Source organism: Rhipicephalus sanguineus, chromosome 1, assembly GCF_013339695.2.
Source record: "Rhipicephalus sanguineus isolate Rsan-2018 chromosome 1, BIME_Rsan_1.4, whole genome shotgun sequence".
Lineage (NCBI taxonomy): Eukaryota > Metazoa > Arthropoda > Arachnida > Ixodida > Ixodidae > Rhipicephalus > Rhipicephalus sanguineus.
The window spans coordinates 190,649,080-190,668,678 of NC_051176.1; the positions used below are offsets into that span (position 1 = coordinate 190,649,080).

Genomic DNA, 19,599 nt, shown 5'->3' on the forward strand with positions numbered 1-19,599 from the left:
CAAGCATGTGCGAGCACGGGAACGCAAGGGTGGGCATCAGCGCCACACCGCCAAATCCTCAGAATCATGGTTTAAGAAAAACACTTTTCTTACGGTAAGAATAAACCTTCAGAAACGCGTCACGACCTCCAAGATTGTGTGCGCAAATCTCTGAGGCTCTTATGAGCCTCCATGCGCCTTCGCGTTTAGATAACAGAGGTCATTAGCGCCATGCTTTTTTTTTCTAATGCGTCGATGCGGGCTGCTGTCGTTGTGCTGTGTTTACACGTGCCTGCCTCGTGAATCAGACCTCCTATGAAAGGTGGACGAGGACCGAAAGAAGGCGAGGACGGTCTTGGCGAAGGAGTCGGGCCTCACAACGTCAACATGAGCGACCGTTGAGGTCGCACTTGTGCGGGCACGGCTGTAAATCTCCCAAAAAACATCCCCAACACCTCCACGATAACAAAATCATAACACAGGACCGTGGTTCTGTAATTTTGTGGTCTTGATTCATCGTGTCAAAGCGCTTCTTTTGTTACTTTCGCTGTAGTACTCAGGTGTCATGCGAAAAATCATACTAAAATTTGGAAGGGGCTACTGCTCTTGCAGGTCACAGCGCACCTGGCTCATTAATTAAATATGCGCGTACGGGCCATATATTTACGAATGCTGGTATGATTGCCGACATCTAAAAACTTAACTGACAATCATTCAGGGTTCTTCCTGACATTTCTGCGGCCCTGAAAAACAATAAATGAAAATGTACGCTAGCATTCTTTTGTCGCATGCTAATTTTCCATGCTTTCTGGTGATACGAATATTTTTGGCGGTCCAGTGAGATTCGTATCACCGAGGTTTCACTGTAATACTGTCAGAGCATAAATGGTAATGCACCTCCCCAACGTGGGTCCTGTGCTTGGGCTTCCACAAGAGGCCTCAGGTTGAGGTCGGCTGGGAACTTGGTGGTTTCAGTACGTGGGTAGCTAATGAAGCCATCAGTATAAAGCTTTTCAGCCACTTGCATCGTGTCCTTGGCCGACATACGAAGTTTCCTGGATGCCAGCTTCTCCAGCTCCTGTGAACATTGTCAATGACACACACACAATGCATAGCTCAGCCCTGCAGTCAAGGAAATGGTAGGACGCGTCCACCAATTTGATGGGCAATACAGTAGAACCCCGCTGTTACGTTCCTCACTGCTGCGTTTTCCCGGCTGTTATGTCGTTTTCCGCCGGTCCCGGCATAGCTCCCATAGGATACAATGTATTGGGAACCCCGCTGTTACGTCGTAACTGTCGGACCGTTCCCGTATGATACGTCGCGAAGTGCGCCCGGAGCTGACCGAGTGACTACCAAAGAGAGCGGCCATGGCGCATTTTCACGCAGCTTGGCCTCGTTTGACCGTAATATTAGCCGCATGAGAGGCGCAAGCAACAGAATCTTTCAATTGATGCAAACAAAAGCATGGCCTTCGAGATCCAAATTGCAAAGATGGCGTCTATGACGTAACTGCTCGCGAAAGCAAGGCCTTCGAGATTGGCATTAACTATTGACAAAAGCATAGCCTCTGAGATTTGCATTGCACAAACATGGCGTGTTTGACGTAATTGCTTGCGAAAGCAAGGCCTTCGAGGTTGGCATTTACTTCTGCCATCGCGTTGGCGTAGACTCATCATCATCGTTATTTGTCGGAGAACGGGAGGAGTTCGAGCTGGTTGGAGCTCGCATGGTCGTGCGTGCGGTTCGCGGTCGGACTCGCCGCGCCGGTCGTGATTGCGTGTGCTTAGTTTTTAGGGGCGAAGCTCCTTAAGGCGGCACCCGTTCGTCCCTCGTCGTCGTCGTAGTGCGTAACCAGTCTTACGCTTTGACCTCCAAGGTGGTGCCGGTGGGAGATTTTTCCTGTGCGTTGTTGAACAATAAAAAATTCGCAGCGGTAGCTAAAAGCCAACTTCTTCTGTCTCTCATTCCTATTAGCAGCCATTCTTTACCTCCAAGGTAATGCCTGGTGAGATTTCTCCTGTGCGTGATTAAACAATAAAAATTTTGTTCAAAACGCCGTTGATTGATGAAATAAACCAACGAAAGACGCCAGATGTTTTGTAAAAGCAAAACGGAAGAACGCCAGATGTTTCTAAAGCAAAACGAAAAGACGCCAGCTGCTTAACGAAAGACGCCAGATGTTTTCTAAAGCAATGGTTTTCTAAACAATGAAAATTCACAGCGTACATGTAAAATTAAAGTGAGCTGCAAGTCGTCATAACTCATCGAACCTTTAGTATAAACGCGCCCGATCTCACGTCGGTGATGATGTACTGGGCAGAATTCACGGAAGATTCACGGTTTACCGATGAACCTCCGCAACTTCGCCCACTCATCATCATTCACTCCGTGGATATGCTGTGATTTTTTTCATGCCTACAGCTGTTGGTGTTAAAAAAATCACATACGTTGATTACATTTCTGTGGATAAGGCCGTCCTAAGCTCCGCGTTTCTATCCATCGACTAGATCGCGGCTGAGCGCGCCAATTTTCGTGCTGCTCGTAAGAATTGAAATAAAATTCTGTACCACTAAATATTTTGCCGTTTTTCCTGTTTTTCGGCTCTTACGTTTCCCGTCTCTTACGTTTATTTCCTACGGTCCCTTCAAAAACGTATCAGCGGGGTTCTACTGTATTTTGTTTCTGTGTTTCTCTTCAGGAACATAGGCTTTTCAATAAAATGTCTAGCATAAAAAAAAAGTAGTATACTTCATATTGTGAATGTTAAGCAAGTAAAAATGAAACGTAACGTGAAAGTTAAACGTTGTCACAAAGGCTGAATTTCTGGCAATAAAGTACGAGTGAAAAAAAAAATGAGGACTTTCTTTTTTGATACAATGTAAATAATGAATAATGAGCAACAATGAAAACTGCTGAATGAGATCTTATAACTTTGACAAAAAAAGAAAGCTGCGGAAAATATATAAAGAGAAAATGTGAAATCTGTTCGAGACTTACCACAGTGTCCATAGGTTGTGGCCGCCATTTTGACTTTGGTTTACTTTTTACTTCAACCACTTTTGCTTGAAGAGGCTGCAAAATAAAATGGCAAACAGCACTATCTCTTTCTGGCACAGTATCAATTTCATACAGTTGCATGCAAACACACCCAAAAGGACTTACATTACCATGCAGGCACCGCTCATACAGCAAGAAACAGACGTGGTAGTCAAACAGCCGGTGCCGCTTCCATGAAAATTCTGCTTTTATGTCATCCTTTGAATGGTTCACTAAGTGACAAAAAACAGTATGGGCAAAATACTCTTTGCATCACGTGTTGTGGCACAAGCTAGCAATTGAAAAAAAAATTTTTAATCTGCCTTCCAACAAGCAAATACCTTTACTACATAATCGGGATAAATCCATAAAGTGTGTCACATGTATGAAATGCATACCTTTGCCGCTATCATATCCCCACAGTGATTTTATACTTCCAGGTGGAGAGAACGTTTCAGCAAAGCATCAAGTGTCTGAGCTTTCATTAAAGGGACACTAAAGGCAAATATTAAGTCGACGTTGATTGTTGAAATAGCAGTCCAGAAACCTCGTAGTGCTACTTTTGAGCCAAGGAAGTGCTTATTTTGAAATAAAATCACGTTTTAGTGGTCCGCATCGCTTTAGCGCACTTCAAATCACCTGCCTGAAAGTGGTCTTTCTCACGTCACTGTTGCCGTGCCCATCGTTGCCCGCCTTTACTGCGCAGCGGCGTGCACTGGCGGCGTGCACTATTCAGGCATCCGGCAACATAACATGCATGTGGCATTTTGTCGAACTTTCTGTCAGAGCGACTTTCACGAGAAACACACGCGGCAGTACGTGATACCGAAACTACCACTGAGACGCGACCGCGTGAGCGAAGCAGGGCGCCGGGCAAAGCGCAGTTCAGCGAAAACAGAACCTTTGAACCACACGCGCCATTCCCCATGGCAACACCAAAGAGGTTCTTTTTTCCATGAATCAAACAAAAATGAACAAGCAGCATTGTATTACGATGCACGGAAGGTTCTTTTTTTTAAATGCAGCTAGTTTGATTACGAGTGATTAATTGTAGTCGGACTCTCTCACGTCATCGCGATCATTTCCAAAATGTCCCGCTTGTGGCGCTCATCGTGTGGTACATTTATCTTAATTTCTCGGTAAGTAGGGCACTGCTGTTGATAATACTGCCGTTTTAGACGTTGTCATACATTGAGCTTTCACTCTGACGTAAATTGTTATTTGCCTTTAGTGTCCCTTTAACCACTTAAAGGGCCCATCTCTGGTCCCCAATGCAAATTTTGGTTGCATACTGGGAGCTGTAAGGAAAGAATTTTTTAGGTCAGTTAATTATTGAACAATTTGGAAGAAATTGAAATGTGCTGTTGCCGTGAGTCCAGGGGGCGAGCTTCACTGCCAAAGTGCACACTTTTCATCTTTGCCTCGTCTACTGTCCACAAGCAGCATATCTCTCCTGCGTTCTCCCATGCGCTGGAGGCCACACCATGTTCATATGATGAGGCCCACCTCGTTTCTTTTCCCCTCTCACTTTTTAACATGCTTCACGACGCATTTTCAGTGGGCGGCTTGTGTGCTCCACATTGAAGGAAGTACTGAAGCCGCTTGCCATGGTCAGTGAGATTTGAAGAAGCACCTGTTGCATTGGGCATGCAAGCACGTAACTTTCTCTCTCTCTCAAAATGCAGCTCCCTCGAAAGGAAGAACACACAGCCTTAAATTTCAACCATTTTCACACCACTAAGGCATTTCACACTTTGCAGATGCAATCGCAACTGAGCAATCTACGCGCCATGCTTGTTTGTTTACAATGCCCAAACCAGGTGAAGAGCCTTTTAGGAGCTTTTTAATCTGGCCAAAAGTTACTTTATTTCGCTTCTTTCTTTAATAGCATACTTACAAACTTCCTCATTTCCAGAGCAATTCTATGTTATTTCCAACAAATTTACTTCACACTTTATGCTTACTAATCTCATTTCGGCCTCTTCACTAAGCAATACACAAGTATTTTTTTAGACAATAAATACTTCTTATAAAAATGGTATGACAATAAGGCACTTGTCATCTTCGCAGACGAACTCTATGTCAAGGCAGAAATACTTTGCAAGACCTAAACTTACAATAAAAGGCTACTTTAGACTTGATAATTAACTTCTTAATGGACTACAGGGTAGTTGTTTATACGGAAAATCTGTAGGGCAGCATAATACATGACATACCGATTTTTTTGAAACCGAAAAAATTGCACGTAAAACTTCAAAATTCATCATCGAATTTCAATGCCCCGAGCACACCTGGAGCACAGAAAAGGGCTGCTGTGTTATGCCAGACAGGAACATCCCATGACATTACATTTTAATGTAAATCTGAAAGAAGGCAAGCCCTAGCAGTATCTTTTCATGGAAAGCAGCAAGTTACCTCACTTGCACTAGAGGACCGTTTTACCTTTGCGTGTGATGCTTGGCGTTTATCTGTCTCTTTTGCACTATGCACAAGAAAAACCACAATGCCCACCTTTTGTTTCACTGTACAGACTAAAACTCGGGGGCAATCATTCCAGCGCTTCTTGCAGAGAGGTGAAAGAGTGCTTTGCACCTAATTATAATTTAAGAAAGAAGCAGATAAGCACCACATATTACGCACAGGAATAAGCTGTCCACTTGTGTAATTCAGATGACATGCAGTTTTCCCTGACCAGAATGTGCTGCAATGTGGCTTCATAATCACTTCTTCATTAGAGGGCATTCCTGCCTGACGTAACAGTGCTGCCGCCTTTTCTGTGCTGTAGGCACACTCAGTTTCTATGTTGTCTGGATTAGGGCCTCGAAATTCGATGAGTATCTCAAATGACGTGCTGCCCTCAACTTAGTAAACTGCCCTCAACTTAGTAATACTTGTTGAAGGGCTAGTTGGCACATGCCCTTTCCTTGGCTGGATGCCCTTTTCTTTCTCATCTCCCTTCAGACGTGGTAACACGTCTTGTGTATTAAAAACTGTCCTCAAGTTGATTATAAAAAGTTAATGAAGAAGTTTTGTTAGTATCTTAAAAGTAACTTGAAAATCGCAAAGTAGGTCCACCTTCATGTGGAGTTTGTATGTGATGACGATAAGTGCCTGACTGTCAGAGCATTTTTATTAAAATCTGTATTGTCTAAAAAGACGCATTGTATACATGCAGTTGTCAATGACACAAACAGGTCAGTCACAAAAAGAAAAAAAAAATTTTTTTTTACAGTGCTTCTTTGGAAATCAACCATTCTGAGAAGAAAAGTTTGGCACCCCAAGAAAACTTCACCCATTCCTCTACTGCCAAGGCAAAGCACAAATACTGTAGTGAAATTTCATAAAGCACAGAAACAGCACACAGAGCTTTGCCACAGAGCTTGCATGAGATCCTGTGTGACTCATCTGCTAGGTGTTAGTGGTAGGCATCATCTTTTTGAACCTCCTCCTAAAGGCACCCAAAAAGTCAAAAATGCAGTCTTTCAGCATCAACAAAGTTCTGCCATCTACGTAGCTGAACAGAAAGACCAAATACAGTAAAACCTCGTTAATTCAAAGTCACTGGGACTGTGAAAAGCTTTCGAATTAAGCGGGTTTTCGAATTAACGAAACATACAAAAAGCGGGATGCAAGGAACTTTGAATTACTGAAAGTAATCAGAGGTGGTCGTTTGGCCTTCTAGTTTGCGCCTCCAAGGGTGGTTTTCCAGCAATACCCGGTCCCATTTTTGCCGCAAACCCGCGAAAACGGCGGGCCTCGCTGCCCCCCCCCCCCCTGTCAGCGCAAGAAAAAAAAAAAAAAGTCTCGTGGTCAGCTGAAATGCGTGCCTGCGGAAAAAACGGCGTGCTTCACTGCAGCACAGTGGTGACACGCGGGCTCACCTGCTCCTCGCAGCGTCAGCGCGTCATGATGCGGCCATTCGCCCATTCTTTCTGGTAAAATAAAGAATATGATAATGGCCAGTGTGACGGAATCCGCGATCTGTTCTGGCTGGAAAACATGATCATTGAAGTTTTCGAACTGAGTTTTCGAAGGAGGCGTTACAGGCAAGAACTCCGCCAGCATTGCAAGTGCGCAAATTGCCGGAGCAACCGCCAGTCGGAGGTTTGCATACATCATGAATTCCGTCAGGTCGTCCTTTATTATCTTTTCTTTTCCAAAAAGAAATGGGTAAATCATGACGCGCTGACGTTGTGAGAAGCATGCGACATGCTGCCCGCGTGTCACCGCTGTGTTGCAGTGAAGCACGTCATATTTTCCGCAGGCGCACGTTGTAGCTGACCACGAGACCGCGTTTTTTTTTTCTTTATTACTTTTTTTGCGCTAGCACCAGCGAGGCTGGGTTGCTTCAACTGTCACACATTAATATCGCTGCACTGCATTGCCCTGTGGCTCCTAATGGCCGTCGCTTCCACGGAGTTGCGGCGAAATCGGGATCGGGAATTGGCACAAGGCACCCAAAGTTTTCGAATTAACCGGGCTGGCGCTGACCGCCGCTTCAAAATATCCACTCAGATTTACATTGGAAAATACGGGACCGCAGAAACCCTTCGAATTAAGCGGGATTTCGAAATATCCGAGTTCGAATTAATGAGGTTTTATAAATGTAGCCTTTCAGTGCTTAAAAAAAAGTGCAACTATCCAGTATGTAGCAGAACATGAAGAGCACAATAAACATGAAATTATGCAAGGCAAATAACTCACTTTCAATTTTCCAAAAAGGCTCTGGAACAAAGTTGAGGATGGCTCTATATCTCTCAACCACGAATCCTAGAGTAGGAAATTGACAGCTACCGTAGCTGACAAGGCGGTCACCCAATTCTTGCGGAAACTCGCGCTTCAGACGAAGAGTTTGCAGCCGAGTGAATGCAGCACCTGAAGTAGCCAATAAATTGTGAAAAACAGTTGTGCCATCAGAGACATGCAATTGCATCCACTTCAATTAAAAGAGATGCAATGACAACAGTGGGTACGTAGACCGAGGTTGTAATATCCAAACGGCACCTGTGCTGCCTAGACCGTTTTGCATAAACCAAAGACAAGACCACTGTGATTTGCTAGCTAGCAAGAGAATAATGAAGGTCAGTATCCTTCTTCAATTTTAGAGACTTTACAGAACACTGGATTATAAAATATAAACATCAACTGCATAAACATATTTCTAAGGGACCAGCAATATATATCTTCATAGCTAGAGGGACACAAGTTTGCCATACCTATCCTGAGATCAAGCTCTCTGCGCACGTACACGGCTGCATTGAGCCTTGGATCAGGGTCAGTCAAGTTGCCAACTGCACGTGTCACTGCAGCAGGCGTGATTTCAGAGAACCGAGCTCTGTACACTCTCAGATTTGGCTTCACTGCAGTAAAACAAGAAATAAAGATGGGCTTTTTTGAAAGTGCAGCGAGAGAGTGCAAGTGGTCAAGTGTATCGGCATCTGTAAGCACAAGAAGGAAATACTAACCTTTCCGGCAGACGCCAATGATCTCAAATCCAATGTTCTCGCCTTCTCGGTCACAATCAGTCCATATGATAAGCGTATCACAGTACCTTACTTCCCTCTCGAGTGTCTGCTTTATAAGTTCATATTTTTGGTCGGGGCATATCTCTGCAACCGGAGCATCAAAAAGCTCTGATGGAGCACAAGAATGCCTGAAATGATAAAAGAACTAATGAAATGCAGGAATTCTAGAGACAACTTGACAGCAAAATTCGCAAGACTTTTCACATTGCACAATGCAGTGAAACTGCAAGCAGCCTCTCAGATTTTCATAGCACGTCATAAACATTCATTACAAGACAACAGTTGTCCTCTTTCATTTTATTAAAATCTAAGCCTGCAAAGTTCCAAGTCAGTTACTGAATACAGCAATGGAAATGAAAATATCCCAAAATTTCTGTGCAGAATTACCTCACAGACCTTGATCACTAACAGTTAAAATTACTTAGAAAGAATGGTTCCATTTATTTTCTATCACATCATATTTCAATGTTAAAATTACAACATTCCTATAATTTTCCTTGATCTTTTGTTTAAATTTTAGGTCAACACTACAAAAGTATGTGATTGCACTTGTGCATTAGAAGATTCTGTTTTCCTTTTCAGTGAAACAAAATGAAACATTCAGATGTACTCATCAGTACTCACTCACATTCCTTCTTACACTCACTATCACTCACTCACATACATACTTACCAACAGCCTCACATTCATACTTATAACTTTCGTGCATATTACATTGACCACTTATCTCCCGAATTATTTTTTTAAAAAAACGTTCCCGAATTACCAATTTTCTTTTTGTGTGCTTAATGTGATTTGCACACTAAAGAAACACAAAGCATACAAAAAAATATATATATTTCACTGCAGATCATGCACAAAAAGTTATTGATGTATATTAAAAAAAATTGGCTTCACTGTATGGCTTGATGTCAGTTCTGCTATCAGTATTGTCACAAACAAGAAATTAGCTTCAAATGGATCACTTTTGTGCTCTTTGATTCATGCATGAAAGCCAACTGTAATGGTAACCACATCCAGCACTGCATTCTAACAGCACCATTTGCCTTGTAACGCTAAAGAAACGTTTCTGCCCATTTCCACTTGGATTGTAGCACCACTTGGACCATAAAAAGAGAACTGAAGGACTAGACATGCTCAGGTCATGTCATCTTTGATAAGAGAAATCGTTACTCTTAGTTGGTTGTCCAAGGGAGAGGAAGTAAAAAACATGCGGATGACCTAAGCTCATTTATAGAAAATAAAGCGACAGGCCATTACTTCCATTCATACTCACATCCACTCACACTCTTACTGACTTCACAACACCCACAGCAGTAGCTCAGGAGGTAGGGTGTCGCACTGTTACACTCGAGGGCAACGGTGACCATATTTCAATGGTGGTGAAATGTAAGAACACCCGTGTCCTTAGATTTAGGTGCACGTTAGAGGGCCAGTAAACAGGCACCGGCTTCTTTTTCTACACCTCCCAAACAAGCTCACTAATTCGTGCAGTAGGCTGCGACAATCATATTTTGCGAATATCACAGCGCTGCGCAGCCACTCCATTTCGAAAAATAATTCCCGCACCCCTCTCCAGCGCCTGTCCAATCCTCCTCGTACACGCAGTGACGTAATCTTGCCCATGGGCAACATTACACAGGCCCGATTTCGCTAATTGGTCCCTTGCACTACGAATCAGCGCTTTGGCCCTGCAGTGATGCAGTTATGGCCGTTTTGACTGCGCAATCCGCATTTTCATTTTCTTGTGCGGCCCTCTGCCATTTTGTTAGAGCCCCAAGAGTACTGGGACAAGCGGTATTACCAGAACGAAGGCCTCCGAGATGAAGATGTGTCTCGCGACTTTTCCGCTAGGAGTAAGGTGCATGCCTCGCCAGTGCCCAGTACCCCTCGCACCGCGCTTTCTTCTCGCATCGCTATGACACGGGTGACACGTGGGGGGAAGCCTGGCTCGATTGTTGGCTGCACGCCGATGACGTAGTCGCTGACGTCGTGTTACGTTGCCAAAGTGGGCGTAGCACAACAAAGGGCTACGCCATCCCCCCTCTGCTGCCGAGAAGGTTGGGAAGGCCGAGCGAGAAACCGAAACCAGCCCAAGCGGGTTGTTCTATACACTGTAACTTCCTTATTACACCACTTATTCGCAAAGTTCTTGCGGAAACGTGTTCACCTCGTACAAGGGTGCAGTTATTTTTTACATCAGAAACTTTGTACCGTGAGGTTGTTTATTGGCCCTCTTAAAGAACCCCAGGTGGCCAAAATTAATCCAAAATCCCCCACTGCAGCATGCCTCATGATCATAATGTGGTTTCAGCACGTAAAACCACATGAACTATCTACTAACTCACTCAGCAATGCCCATCTGTGAAATCAGTGTCAGGCAAGTGCGAGTCGATGTACCTACGAGTGCTTATGCCGACCTGTGTTCTCATGATTAATATTTGTTACTGCTGGTTCTTCAACTGCATGAGGAACACGTACTGCAATAATTTGCTCCAGGATAAGCCCAGGTTATTGAATTTATTGATACAAGGTCCCCAACTCAAATGCAAAGGATATGCAATGTTAAATAAAGACATAGGACAAAAACAAGGCCACAGTGCTGTAGATATCGTTCTTATATCCCACCTTCCCCTCCTTACACACATGTATATATACAGTCAAACCAGGTTTCATTATAACGAAACAGCAGTGGGACCATAAATTACTTTGTTATAATCGACATTCACTATAACAGTGGAGATAAAAATCTGATCTAGCAAATCAGTGATCAGGATCGCACAAAAATACTGGATAAAAGAACACATTATTATACACTTCAAGCCCACTATAAACATGGTAATTCTTAAATGTCCCTTTATGGCATTTTAAACTAAGTAGACCAGACCATGAGAAAGGAAACTTGCAACAGAACAAAGTTTGACAAAACAAGCCTGCCTTCACATTTATTTGAAGCAGGGTGTGATCTTCATCTTGTGGCTTTTTGCAGCACTGTGCAGAATGAAGTTTTCCACAGTGTCCGTGCACAAGTGGGCCTTTTCTACTTCAGTAATTTTGGTCACTGGTAGTTTCTCCAAGTAGCTTCTCAGCCTCCTGGCCCTGTTTACGGCATCCGCATGGCTTATTGGTGGTTCAATAAGTTCACCGTCACCTCCACTGATGCTGTTTTTTTTTTGTAACTTTTTTAACGACATTTTAAACCAAATTTTTTATCTTTCAACCACATTTTGAAAATATGCAGCTCTGAAATTGTCTTTCAATATTTATTTTGCTTTTTATGCTACCTTTATAGTTCCGAGTATCACATGAACCAAATATTTCTTCGTTACAGCCGATATCACGGGGACTCTCACATTTTCGGTTTCATTATAAAAAACCAAGTGTCCCTGAAATGAAATGTGACCAACCAAACTTTGTATTTAGTTTGTTATAACTAATAATTTGCCATACTAGTATTCATTATAATGTGGTTCAACTATACTTCCAATGCTACATTAGATTTCAAAACACAGAAACTCCCCTAGATTAACACATATATAAAACACAAATAGGAAGGATCATGAAAGCAGTAAAATGAAAAGAAAAAGATAACTAAAACACAAACAAAAGGGAGGGAGAACAAAAATTAATAAGGCAGTGAGTGACGCAACCATTTATAACAAAATGCATAAACACAATGAAGGTAAACTTAGCCATGCAGGCATGGGCTCAAGACAAGGGAAACAGACAACACAAATGCTGAATATAAAGTGAAAGGCTGCGCTGTGGTGAAAAGAAGGTAGACACAAAACTTATCTGTGCATGAAAGTGCCACACATCAATCTGGGACCCGTGCAGCGCTATGTTAAACAAAGCTGTTTAGGCATGAGATTTCTCTTTTATGCAGGGCATCTAAAGGCTGGCATAGGTGCACACTCCCACCAATTATGACAACATGCCACACCTCAACCATGAGACACACATCTCCATTCTTATGTCTGTAAAAACTGTGCACTTACAATGACGACCAGTAGTGAGAAATTAGATGGTGATCCTCTGTTCAACAACCTTTTATGGTCAATTATTCTCATATTTAAACAACAGCCTGCCTACCTTCTTCTCTACTGCTTGCGAACTTTAAGTTGATATTCTGCATTCGTGTTGTCTGCCTCGCAAGCTTGAAAGCAGCTGTCTCTACTGATGGTGCACAAGGAATATAAGGACCATCTCTGACTTCACACTGATGGCTCGACAACTGCCTGAAGGGTCTGCAAGAGCTGTGATCTTCCTGCTGTCGAAAGTTGAAACCTTTCAATTTGAAACATCTCACAGGACAACGTTGACTGACGCACAGTTTGTGGCACCCAGCAGTGGACTTCACAGGCCATTGCGGAGTAGCCAATATCACAGGCAGTGGACAATAAGCATTACTGCTGTCGACATACGAAATACTCCTAGTAGATAATTTCTTTATAAATAGTAAATCAAAGTAGATTACTGCAACACAGTGCAAAAACACACAACACTAATTCTAAGCAGAATGTTTGTAGAAACTCGAAATGACGATTTCTCAAATAAAATTTTCCAGGAAAATAAAACTTTTCTCCCTTTCTGATGCTGTTACATCACGAACAAAAGCACTGAAGCTAGTCGTAGAACATCGAAACAAGAGTTTCAAAATGATGAAGACTCCGGACAAAATGTATTGCCCCGCCGCCCCGCACCGGTTGATGCGTACTGCACTAACTGGCAGAATAAGTTCATCCCTAGAAAAATGGGATTCTCCAAGTAAACAGAAAAGCTTGCAATAGTGAAAATGTTACGTCACGTCAAACGGGCACATCGCTAGAAGCAGTCACCTCAAGTGAACTCGGTCTTTTTAAAAACGGCGAATGAGAAATGAACGCAACAAATTACAGCAACCCACCATTTTCTGTAGCCACTCACAAAATCCAGGTTCAACAAATGTCCCGACACGGACGTCATGACCATCCTACACATACTGTTGAATATCCTGTAATCAAACTCGTAAATCTTGTTATACTTCGACAGTCCTTCGCGTCGCTGAACACGTCCTTGCGACAAGAGTTCTGCGATATTCTTAGCGGCATCGTTTTTTTCGGCCACATTCAAGACCCGCATTCTTGAGTCAGGAACTTTAGAAGCAGTTGTCCTGCGTGCTAAAACAAAGCCATGGCAACTGCGAAGCGCAGGATCAACGCCAATTGAACTTCGGCGCCTCAACAAAACGCGCAAACAAGTCAACATCAACGCAGAACACACACCACCACGCACTCCACTAAAGTACACCGACACACCACGCGTCAGACGCAAGCAAGTTGCTTTGGGTCACGAGCATGTGCATTGTGGTCCGAGGTCTGTTGTAAGAGCAGTAAGAGTAGGTTCTTAAGTCTCTCAGATTCTTTTAACGTGCTGGCAAGTCAAAAGCAATCATAGCATTTCATTCGCATCAAGTCGCGTGGATAGCCGCTAAATAATACCGCTCACCTACGCGCCGACAAAATCGGACAAGACCAGACAAGACACCTTGCCAGGTGTTCGGTGCAGGCAATTTTCCCTTTTTAGGGGAATTTCCAGCTGTCATTTTGCACAAAAGGGAATCCCTGCGATTTTGCAGGGCATTTCAGGAATGGTGAAATCCAACAGTGCGCTTTCGGCTTCTGTGTGGTGCATGCAGTACGCAAAATCATAGCTCTTGATACTTGTTTTTTATAAATATGTGGAGCGATTTCTTGTTCACGCCGGGTGTTAGACTCGAAGCCCACATATGCACAGTGTATGTACTTGCAGCACAAGTTACGAACATGATTTTAACAGTCGTTTACACGTCATACACATGCATAGTGTGTGGCGTGCAATATTAGTAATGCGTGTGTGTGGGCTCGCAGAAATGCTGGGATTTTCCGTGAAGTATGCAGGGGAAGATGCCCGAAATAGGGAATTTTCATGTCTCGGAACGGCAATCTTTCGGCGTAGTACGGAACATTGCTGCAGGCACAGCCTCCTATCTAAATAAATAGGCTGTGCCAGAGAGTAGTAGTGGTAGTTTGAGGGTGAGAAAGCCGCATATTTTTGCAACCCACAAGAGACCACGGCTCACGTCGTTGGGGGGAGGGGAAAGGGGAGTAAAAAGGAAGTACCCACAACACCAAGCGCCACACTGGGGTACCTCTCTCCCCATTAGAAAAACTGGTGGGTGCCCGGCGGCACTCACTGGGAGTCGAACTCAGTACCTCCCGCAATGGTGGTCGATTTTTAACCAATCGACCACCGCTGCGACGTTCGAGTTGTTAAACCAACGAAAAAGCAACAAGCCTTTTTTGCTCCCCAAATTAAGCATAATTTGCACCGACACACAACTGTCATGATATTGATGAAGCAGTGCACAAAAGACATTCACGCACACATAAAGAAGACTTAAACACAAACGTTGGACAGCACTTGTTGTGTGCTTGTGTCCCCTGCGCGTGTGTGTGAATGTGCACATTGCATGCTGCTTCATCTATACCATGGCCACGGCCGTGCCATGGCTCACCAACCAGCCTATCAGTACACATAAAACACTGTCAGCCTACTAAATAAACTATTATTTCTTGATATATAGTATATAGGTACAGGTCAATAATAAATTCTTAGCACACAGGGACTCCTATAACAAATTTTCAAACTTACCGAGTGGTTTAGGGGAACTTTTTACCTTATAATGTAAAAAGTTGGCCTCAAAATACCACTCAAGCTTGAAAATTTGTTAGAAACAGACGTGTACCAGTCTACAGTAAACATATAGCTGCAATAACTTTTTTTAATGATGCTGTATTAACACTTATATAATTATACAGCTGCGACAATATTTTTAAATAACACTTCTATGGCGTTTTATGAACAACTCTGCATCTGCTGCAGTTTCTCGCTAAGCTTCACGGGCTTGAACCTTTCCTGCGCTCCCCATAGCAATGTGCTCCAGCATCTTTATGACGACTGCATAGTCTCACCAACTTCATGCAGTGCAGTGAAAATTGCAGGTCACAGAAACATGCCAGGAATATTTTACTGTTATGCACGCTTGCATACATGCCCTCCATATATGTGCAATTGCCAATTGAATGAAAAGCTTCATAATCAGTGCACACCATGGATGAGCCCCCATGCTTCCTTGAAGCATTCAATCAGCTTTCCAATCAAAAGCTTTTACCCTTGTCAAATTATGCACAAAACCTTGTTGGTGTCACGACACATAAGGACTGAATTGGGGCCTGCAGTATGTTATAAATAAAATAAATAATTTGAAGAAGGGACTCAAAGATCCTCGTAGAAGAGCAAGAGGTTGTTTTTCCAAATTTTTTACTTTATGCAGCACTGTCACATTTGCCAAAAATGATTATCACACCATCTTGTAAATGATGGATGTGTTTATTTCATATGTGTTTAAACTTATGTCAAAGGTGGCTTTGCGGATCTTTATTATGCATAAACAGGATGGCACAAGAAATTGACAGGACAATTACGGCACTTCTCATTTTATTGCCTAGCTTCTTGTGTTGTCATCTTAAATTTGCAATGAAGTATTGTGACAATCTGCAACCATCAACACATGTAGCTTTCTCCCTCATAAGTCCAATTTCATTCCCCACACTGAAAAAGAAACTTGGTTTTCAACCACCATTTCTTATGACGTTGTTGCACTTAATGGCAAACTTAGCTACTACATGCAGCCTAGTATGTGTACTTGCCATTGCTTTCCCACTTTTCCAAGTTCTTTCCTTTTCAGTTCACAAGTACCATGTTCATGTAGTATCCGGCATGTCCCAACATGCCGGATACTACCATGATGAAGTTACAGCCATTGCTATTAACAAGCACATGGTCAACACAGACAAAAAAAAACATGACACATACTTCACTGTGATACACCACCTCGCACTAGACAACAAGGCAGGAGAGGCCCCACCCAGATGATCGAAGTGCGACTGCCGATTGCTTCAGTGACTAAAGAAATAGTCCCGCTCATGAGCAGGACGGCAAAGTCATTGGGCATCCAGCTCATGTCAGTCTATAGTGCATGCCCATTGGTGCAGGCACATATTCATCCGCCTTAGAGGAGGAAATACAGCTGCCATCTAAAGTTGTACCCAACTTTAGTGTTATATCTACTTCACTTGGTCCGTGTTGTGCATATGCAGGTTTCCCTCCAGTGCAACAGTATCAACTTGCCCAGCTTACCACAGGCACGTAGGCAAGGGGGGGGCCCGGGGGGCCCGGGCCCCCCCGAAATTCGTCCAGCCTTTTATATTCCCGGACAACATTTTTTTTTCTTTTTGCCATGAAAAGACTTTCTTTCGAATAATTAGGCCTTGGGCCCCCCCCCCCCCCCCCCCCCCCCGGAAAAAAAATCCTGGCTACGTGCCTGGCTTACCATGCACTCTACATGACCATTCTGCCACACTTCATGAATGATGCAAAAGCAACTTTTTCAAGAGAAATCTCAAACTGCAACATCCTAAAAAATGTTCCCACAATACGACTGGTGCAGAGTTACCAGTGATGCTATTTTCCACAAGAAAACTGCATTGAATCAGCCAGTGTTTAATGAACTGTGATGAAGTGCGCTTTAATAGATTGATCCCATTCTTGTGGGCACTGCTGTAGTCTCATAGATTGATCCCATTCTTGTGGGCACTGCCGTAGAGTCTCATTAAACTCTTCCCGTATAGAGTTTTGTCCTCTCTCCTTTTTCTTTTAAAGGGGCCCTGCAACACTTTTTTAGCATGGTCAGAAAACGCAGCCGATCAGTAGTCGAGGCTCCCGAGAGCATGTGAGCCAAACATAGTGCAGCACGCGGCCTGGAATTTACAATTAATTGTCGATGTCAGCAAGAAATGGCTTGCTGTACTCTCGACAAATGATGCCATAAACCCAAATGACCGTGCCATGAACCCTAAGTCTACGGCCATTGGCTGGTTTGAGCATTGCAAGCTTCATAGTTACCGCGGCTGCCACGGGATGGGGCGACGTGCCCCAATTAAAGTAAGCCGCGCGTCCGAAGAAAAAAAAAAAAAGTGCTCAAGGTCATGATGCACGCGTGACGTAACTTCTTTCCCCCTGTGCCATCCCTCCCTGCTTAGCTTCCAGCACACTCGTTAGGACAAGAGAAAAAAGCACTTAGAGCTCGTACTTGACGGATTCTAAAAAATTTTGATGCAGTTGATTCGCGAGGCAGTAAACTCCTTTAATGAAGCCGTTCAAAGATTACTTGGAAAAGTGTTACAGGGCCTCTTTAAATGTAGTCATCCACCTACCTCCTTTTCATTATGTTTGTGTTCTTCCTTGTCCTGTCGTGATTGCATTTTGTTACAGGGTTATACCATTGCATGGTTCAAAACTGGGGAGAACTTGTCATGTGTGCTTAGGCAGGTTTTGCAGCTAGCTGCCACATCCAATGTGAACCCTTCATCCAGGCTTTGTAGTGATCAGCAATGCTTAGCTTTGATATTCTTTGCAGAGTTACATTCAGAACAGTATTTCTGTGCCTTATTTTAACAAGCAAGAAGGTGCACTAACATCAATAGAATGTGTAACTATGTTTTTTAATGTACCTCCATGACGAAATGCAAAACAAGTAATATGGTTGAAGAACAAAGCAAGGACTTATTCCATGCTTTTCTGTCTTCCTACACTGTTTTGCTTCACATATGCATATATGGCACAATATTTCCTCTTGTTCTGCCATGCAGTATTGTATATCTTCAGACATAAGCTACCAGTGCAATCAGAATGACATCTGAACATCAAAAAATCTGTAAACAGGGTGTGTGTGTTCGAGCTGACGTTTCGACAAGTGGACTTGTCTTCTTCACGGCTGGAAACATCGGCTCGAGCACACACCCCGTTTACGGATTTTTCATCACAAGCTTCCATCTTCCACTTCCTGCTGCTTTTCTGATCTGAACATCAAGTATCTTGGTAAACGCTGTGCAATTCCAAAACTATGAAAAAAAAAAAATCTCACTAAAAAGACATATAGGAGATACCATTTCTTAACAAGGGAATATTTATTTCCAATGAATGTTCAATGTACAAATGCGGTTATGGGAAATTATAATGTGGTGGGCACGGAATGTGTGTTTACAAAGTAGAGGTGCAAGTTTGAGAGAAATGTTAAGTAAAAAAAAATGTTAAAATCTTCAGATGCCACTGCTGCATAGTGTACAAGAAACTTCTTCCAATAAACTTTACTGACATTGCAATGTTGCGCAACCTTTCACGTGTTGCCTGCAATAAGTAAAGTTCAGCCCCAGTGGTTTGGCCTGCATGCCAACAAATCATCAAGAGTAGGGGCTCGCATAGATATGCTTAGGTTGTTGTTGAAAAACGACAATTGTGTAGCAATCATATCTTTGTATGCAAATGGTTCCGGAAGCTTCTCCTGAGTTTTGAAGTGCTTATTAGCCCACTCTGTTATAGTTACACTTTTAGGAAGGGGTACAGAAGCACACTGTTTAGCAGCATGCTTTTCAGCCTCTGCATGCGCTGCCAACTCGGCTAATTCACCAGGACTTAAGTGTGAAAACTTGCACGTCGTGCCATAATCACATTCTCCTGTTTGCTGAAACCTCCTGCACGGCTTCTTGACTGACTCGACCTGCATAGGATGAAAAACATTCCAAGACATGAACTCTAAAAGGCACATCAGAGCCCAAGAGACTGTGCAACAAAAGCACAGAAAAAAATAAAAATCCTGCATGGTACCACAACACCTTGCAACATGAGCAACTTATACTGTGTATGAAGGAAGGGAACTATTAAGCTGTGCAGCCAGATGCTTGAACACATAATTAGGGCCCTTAGTTTTCAGGTAAGCCACCACTATATTGATTTTTGTGGTGCAAGTGGGTTCTTTACAAATATGATTTTTGTAATCAAATGTTGAGAGCTTGAGCTTGTGCGACTTCTACCAACAACTGCTCGTCTGGTTGGATAAACCTCCTTATAAATACATTACTTTTATGGTATTTTGTTACACCTGCTATAAGTAATACTGAAGGCTGATTTTCTGGCA

At 43.1% G+C, this 19,599-nt stretch overlaps 1 protein-coding gene across 1 annotated transcript in view; it reads right to left on the reverse strand.

The window, feature by feature from the left end:
* LOC119404298 (DNA topoisomerase 3-alpha) overlaps positions 1–13,843 on the reverse strand; it is a 53,891-nt gene extending 40,048 nt beyond the window's left edge. The window contains exons 1-7 of the mRNA XM_037670857.2: positions 13,450–13,843; positions 8,484–8,671; positions 8,235–8,378; positions 7,723–7,893; positions 3,145–3,251; positions 2,980–3,054; positions 877–1,057 (exon numbers count right to left, since the gene is read on the reverse strand). Of these exons, the coding sequence (XP_037526785.1) occupies positions 877–1,057; positions 2,980–3,054; positions 3,145–3,251; positions 7,723–7,893; positions 8,235–8,378; positions 8,484–8,671; positions 13,450–13,790 (1,207 nt within the window). The 5' untranslated portion in view covers positions 13,791–13,843. The remainder of the gene's footprint in view (positions 1–876; positions 1,058–2,979; positions 3,055–3,144; positions 3,252–7,722; positions 7,894–8,234; positions 8,379–8,483; positions 8,672–13,449) is intronic.
* Between the last annotated feature and the right edge of the window lie 5,756 nt (positions 13,844–19,599).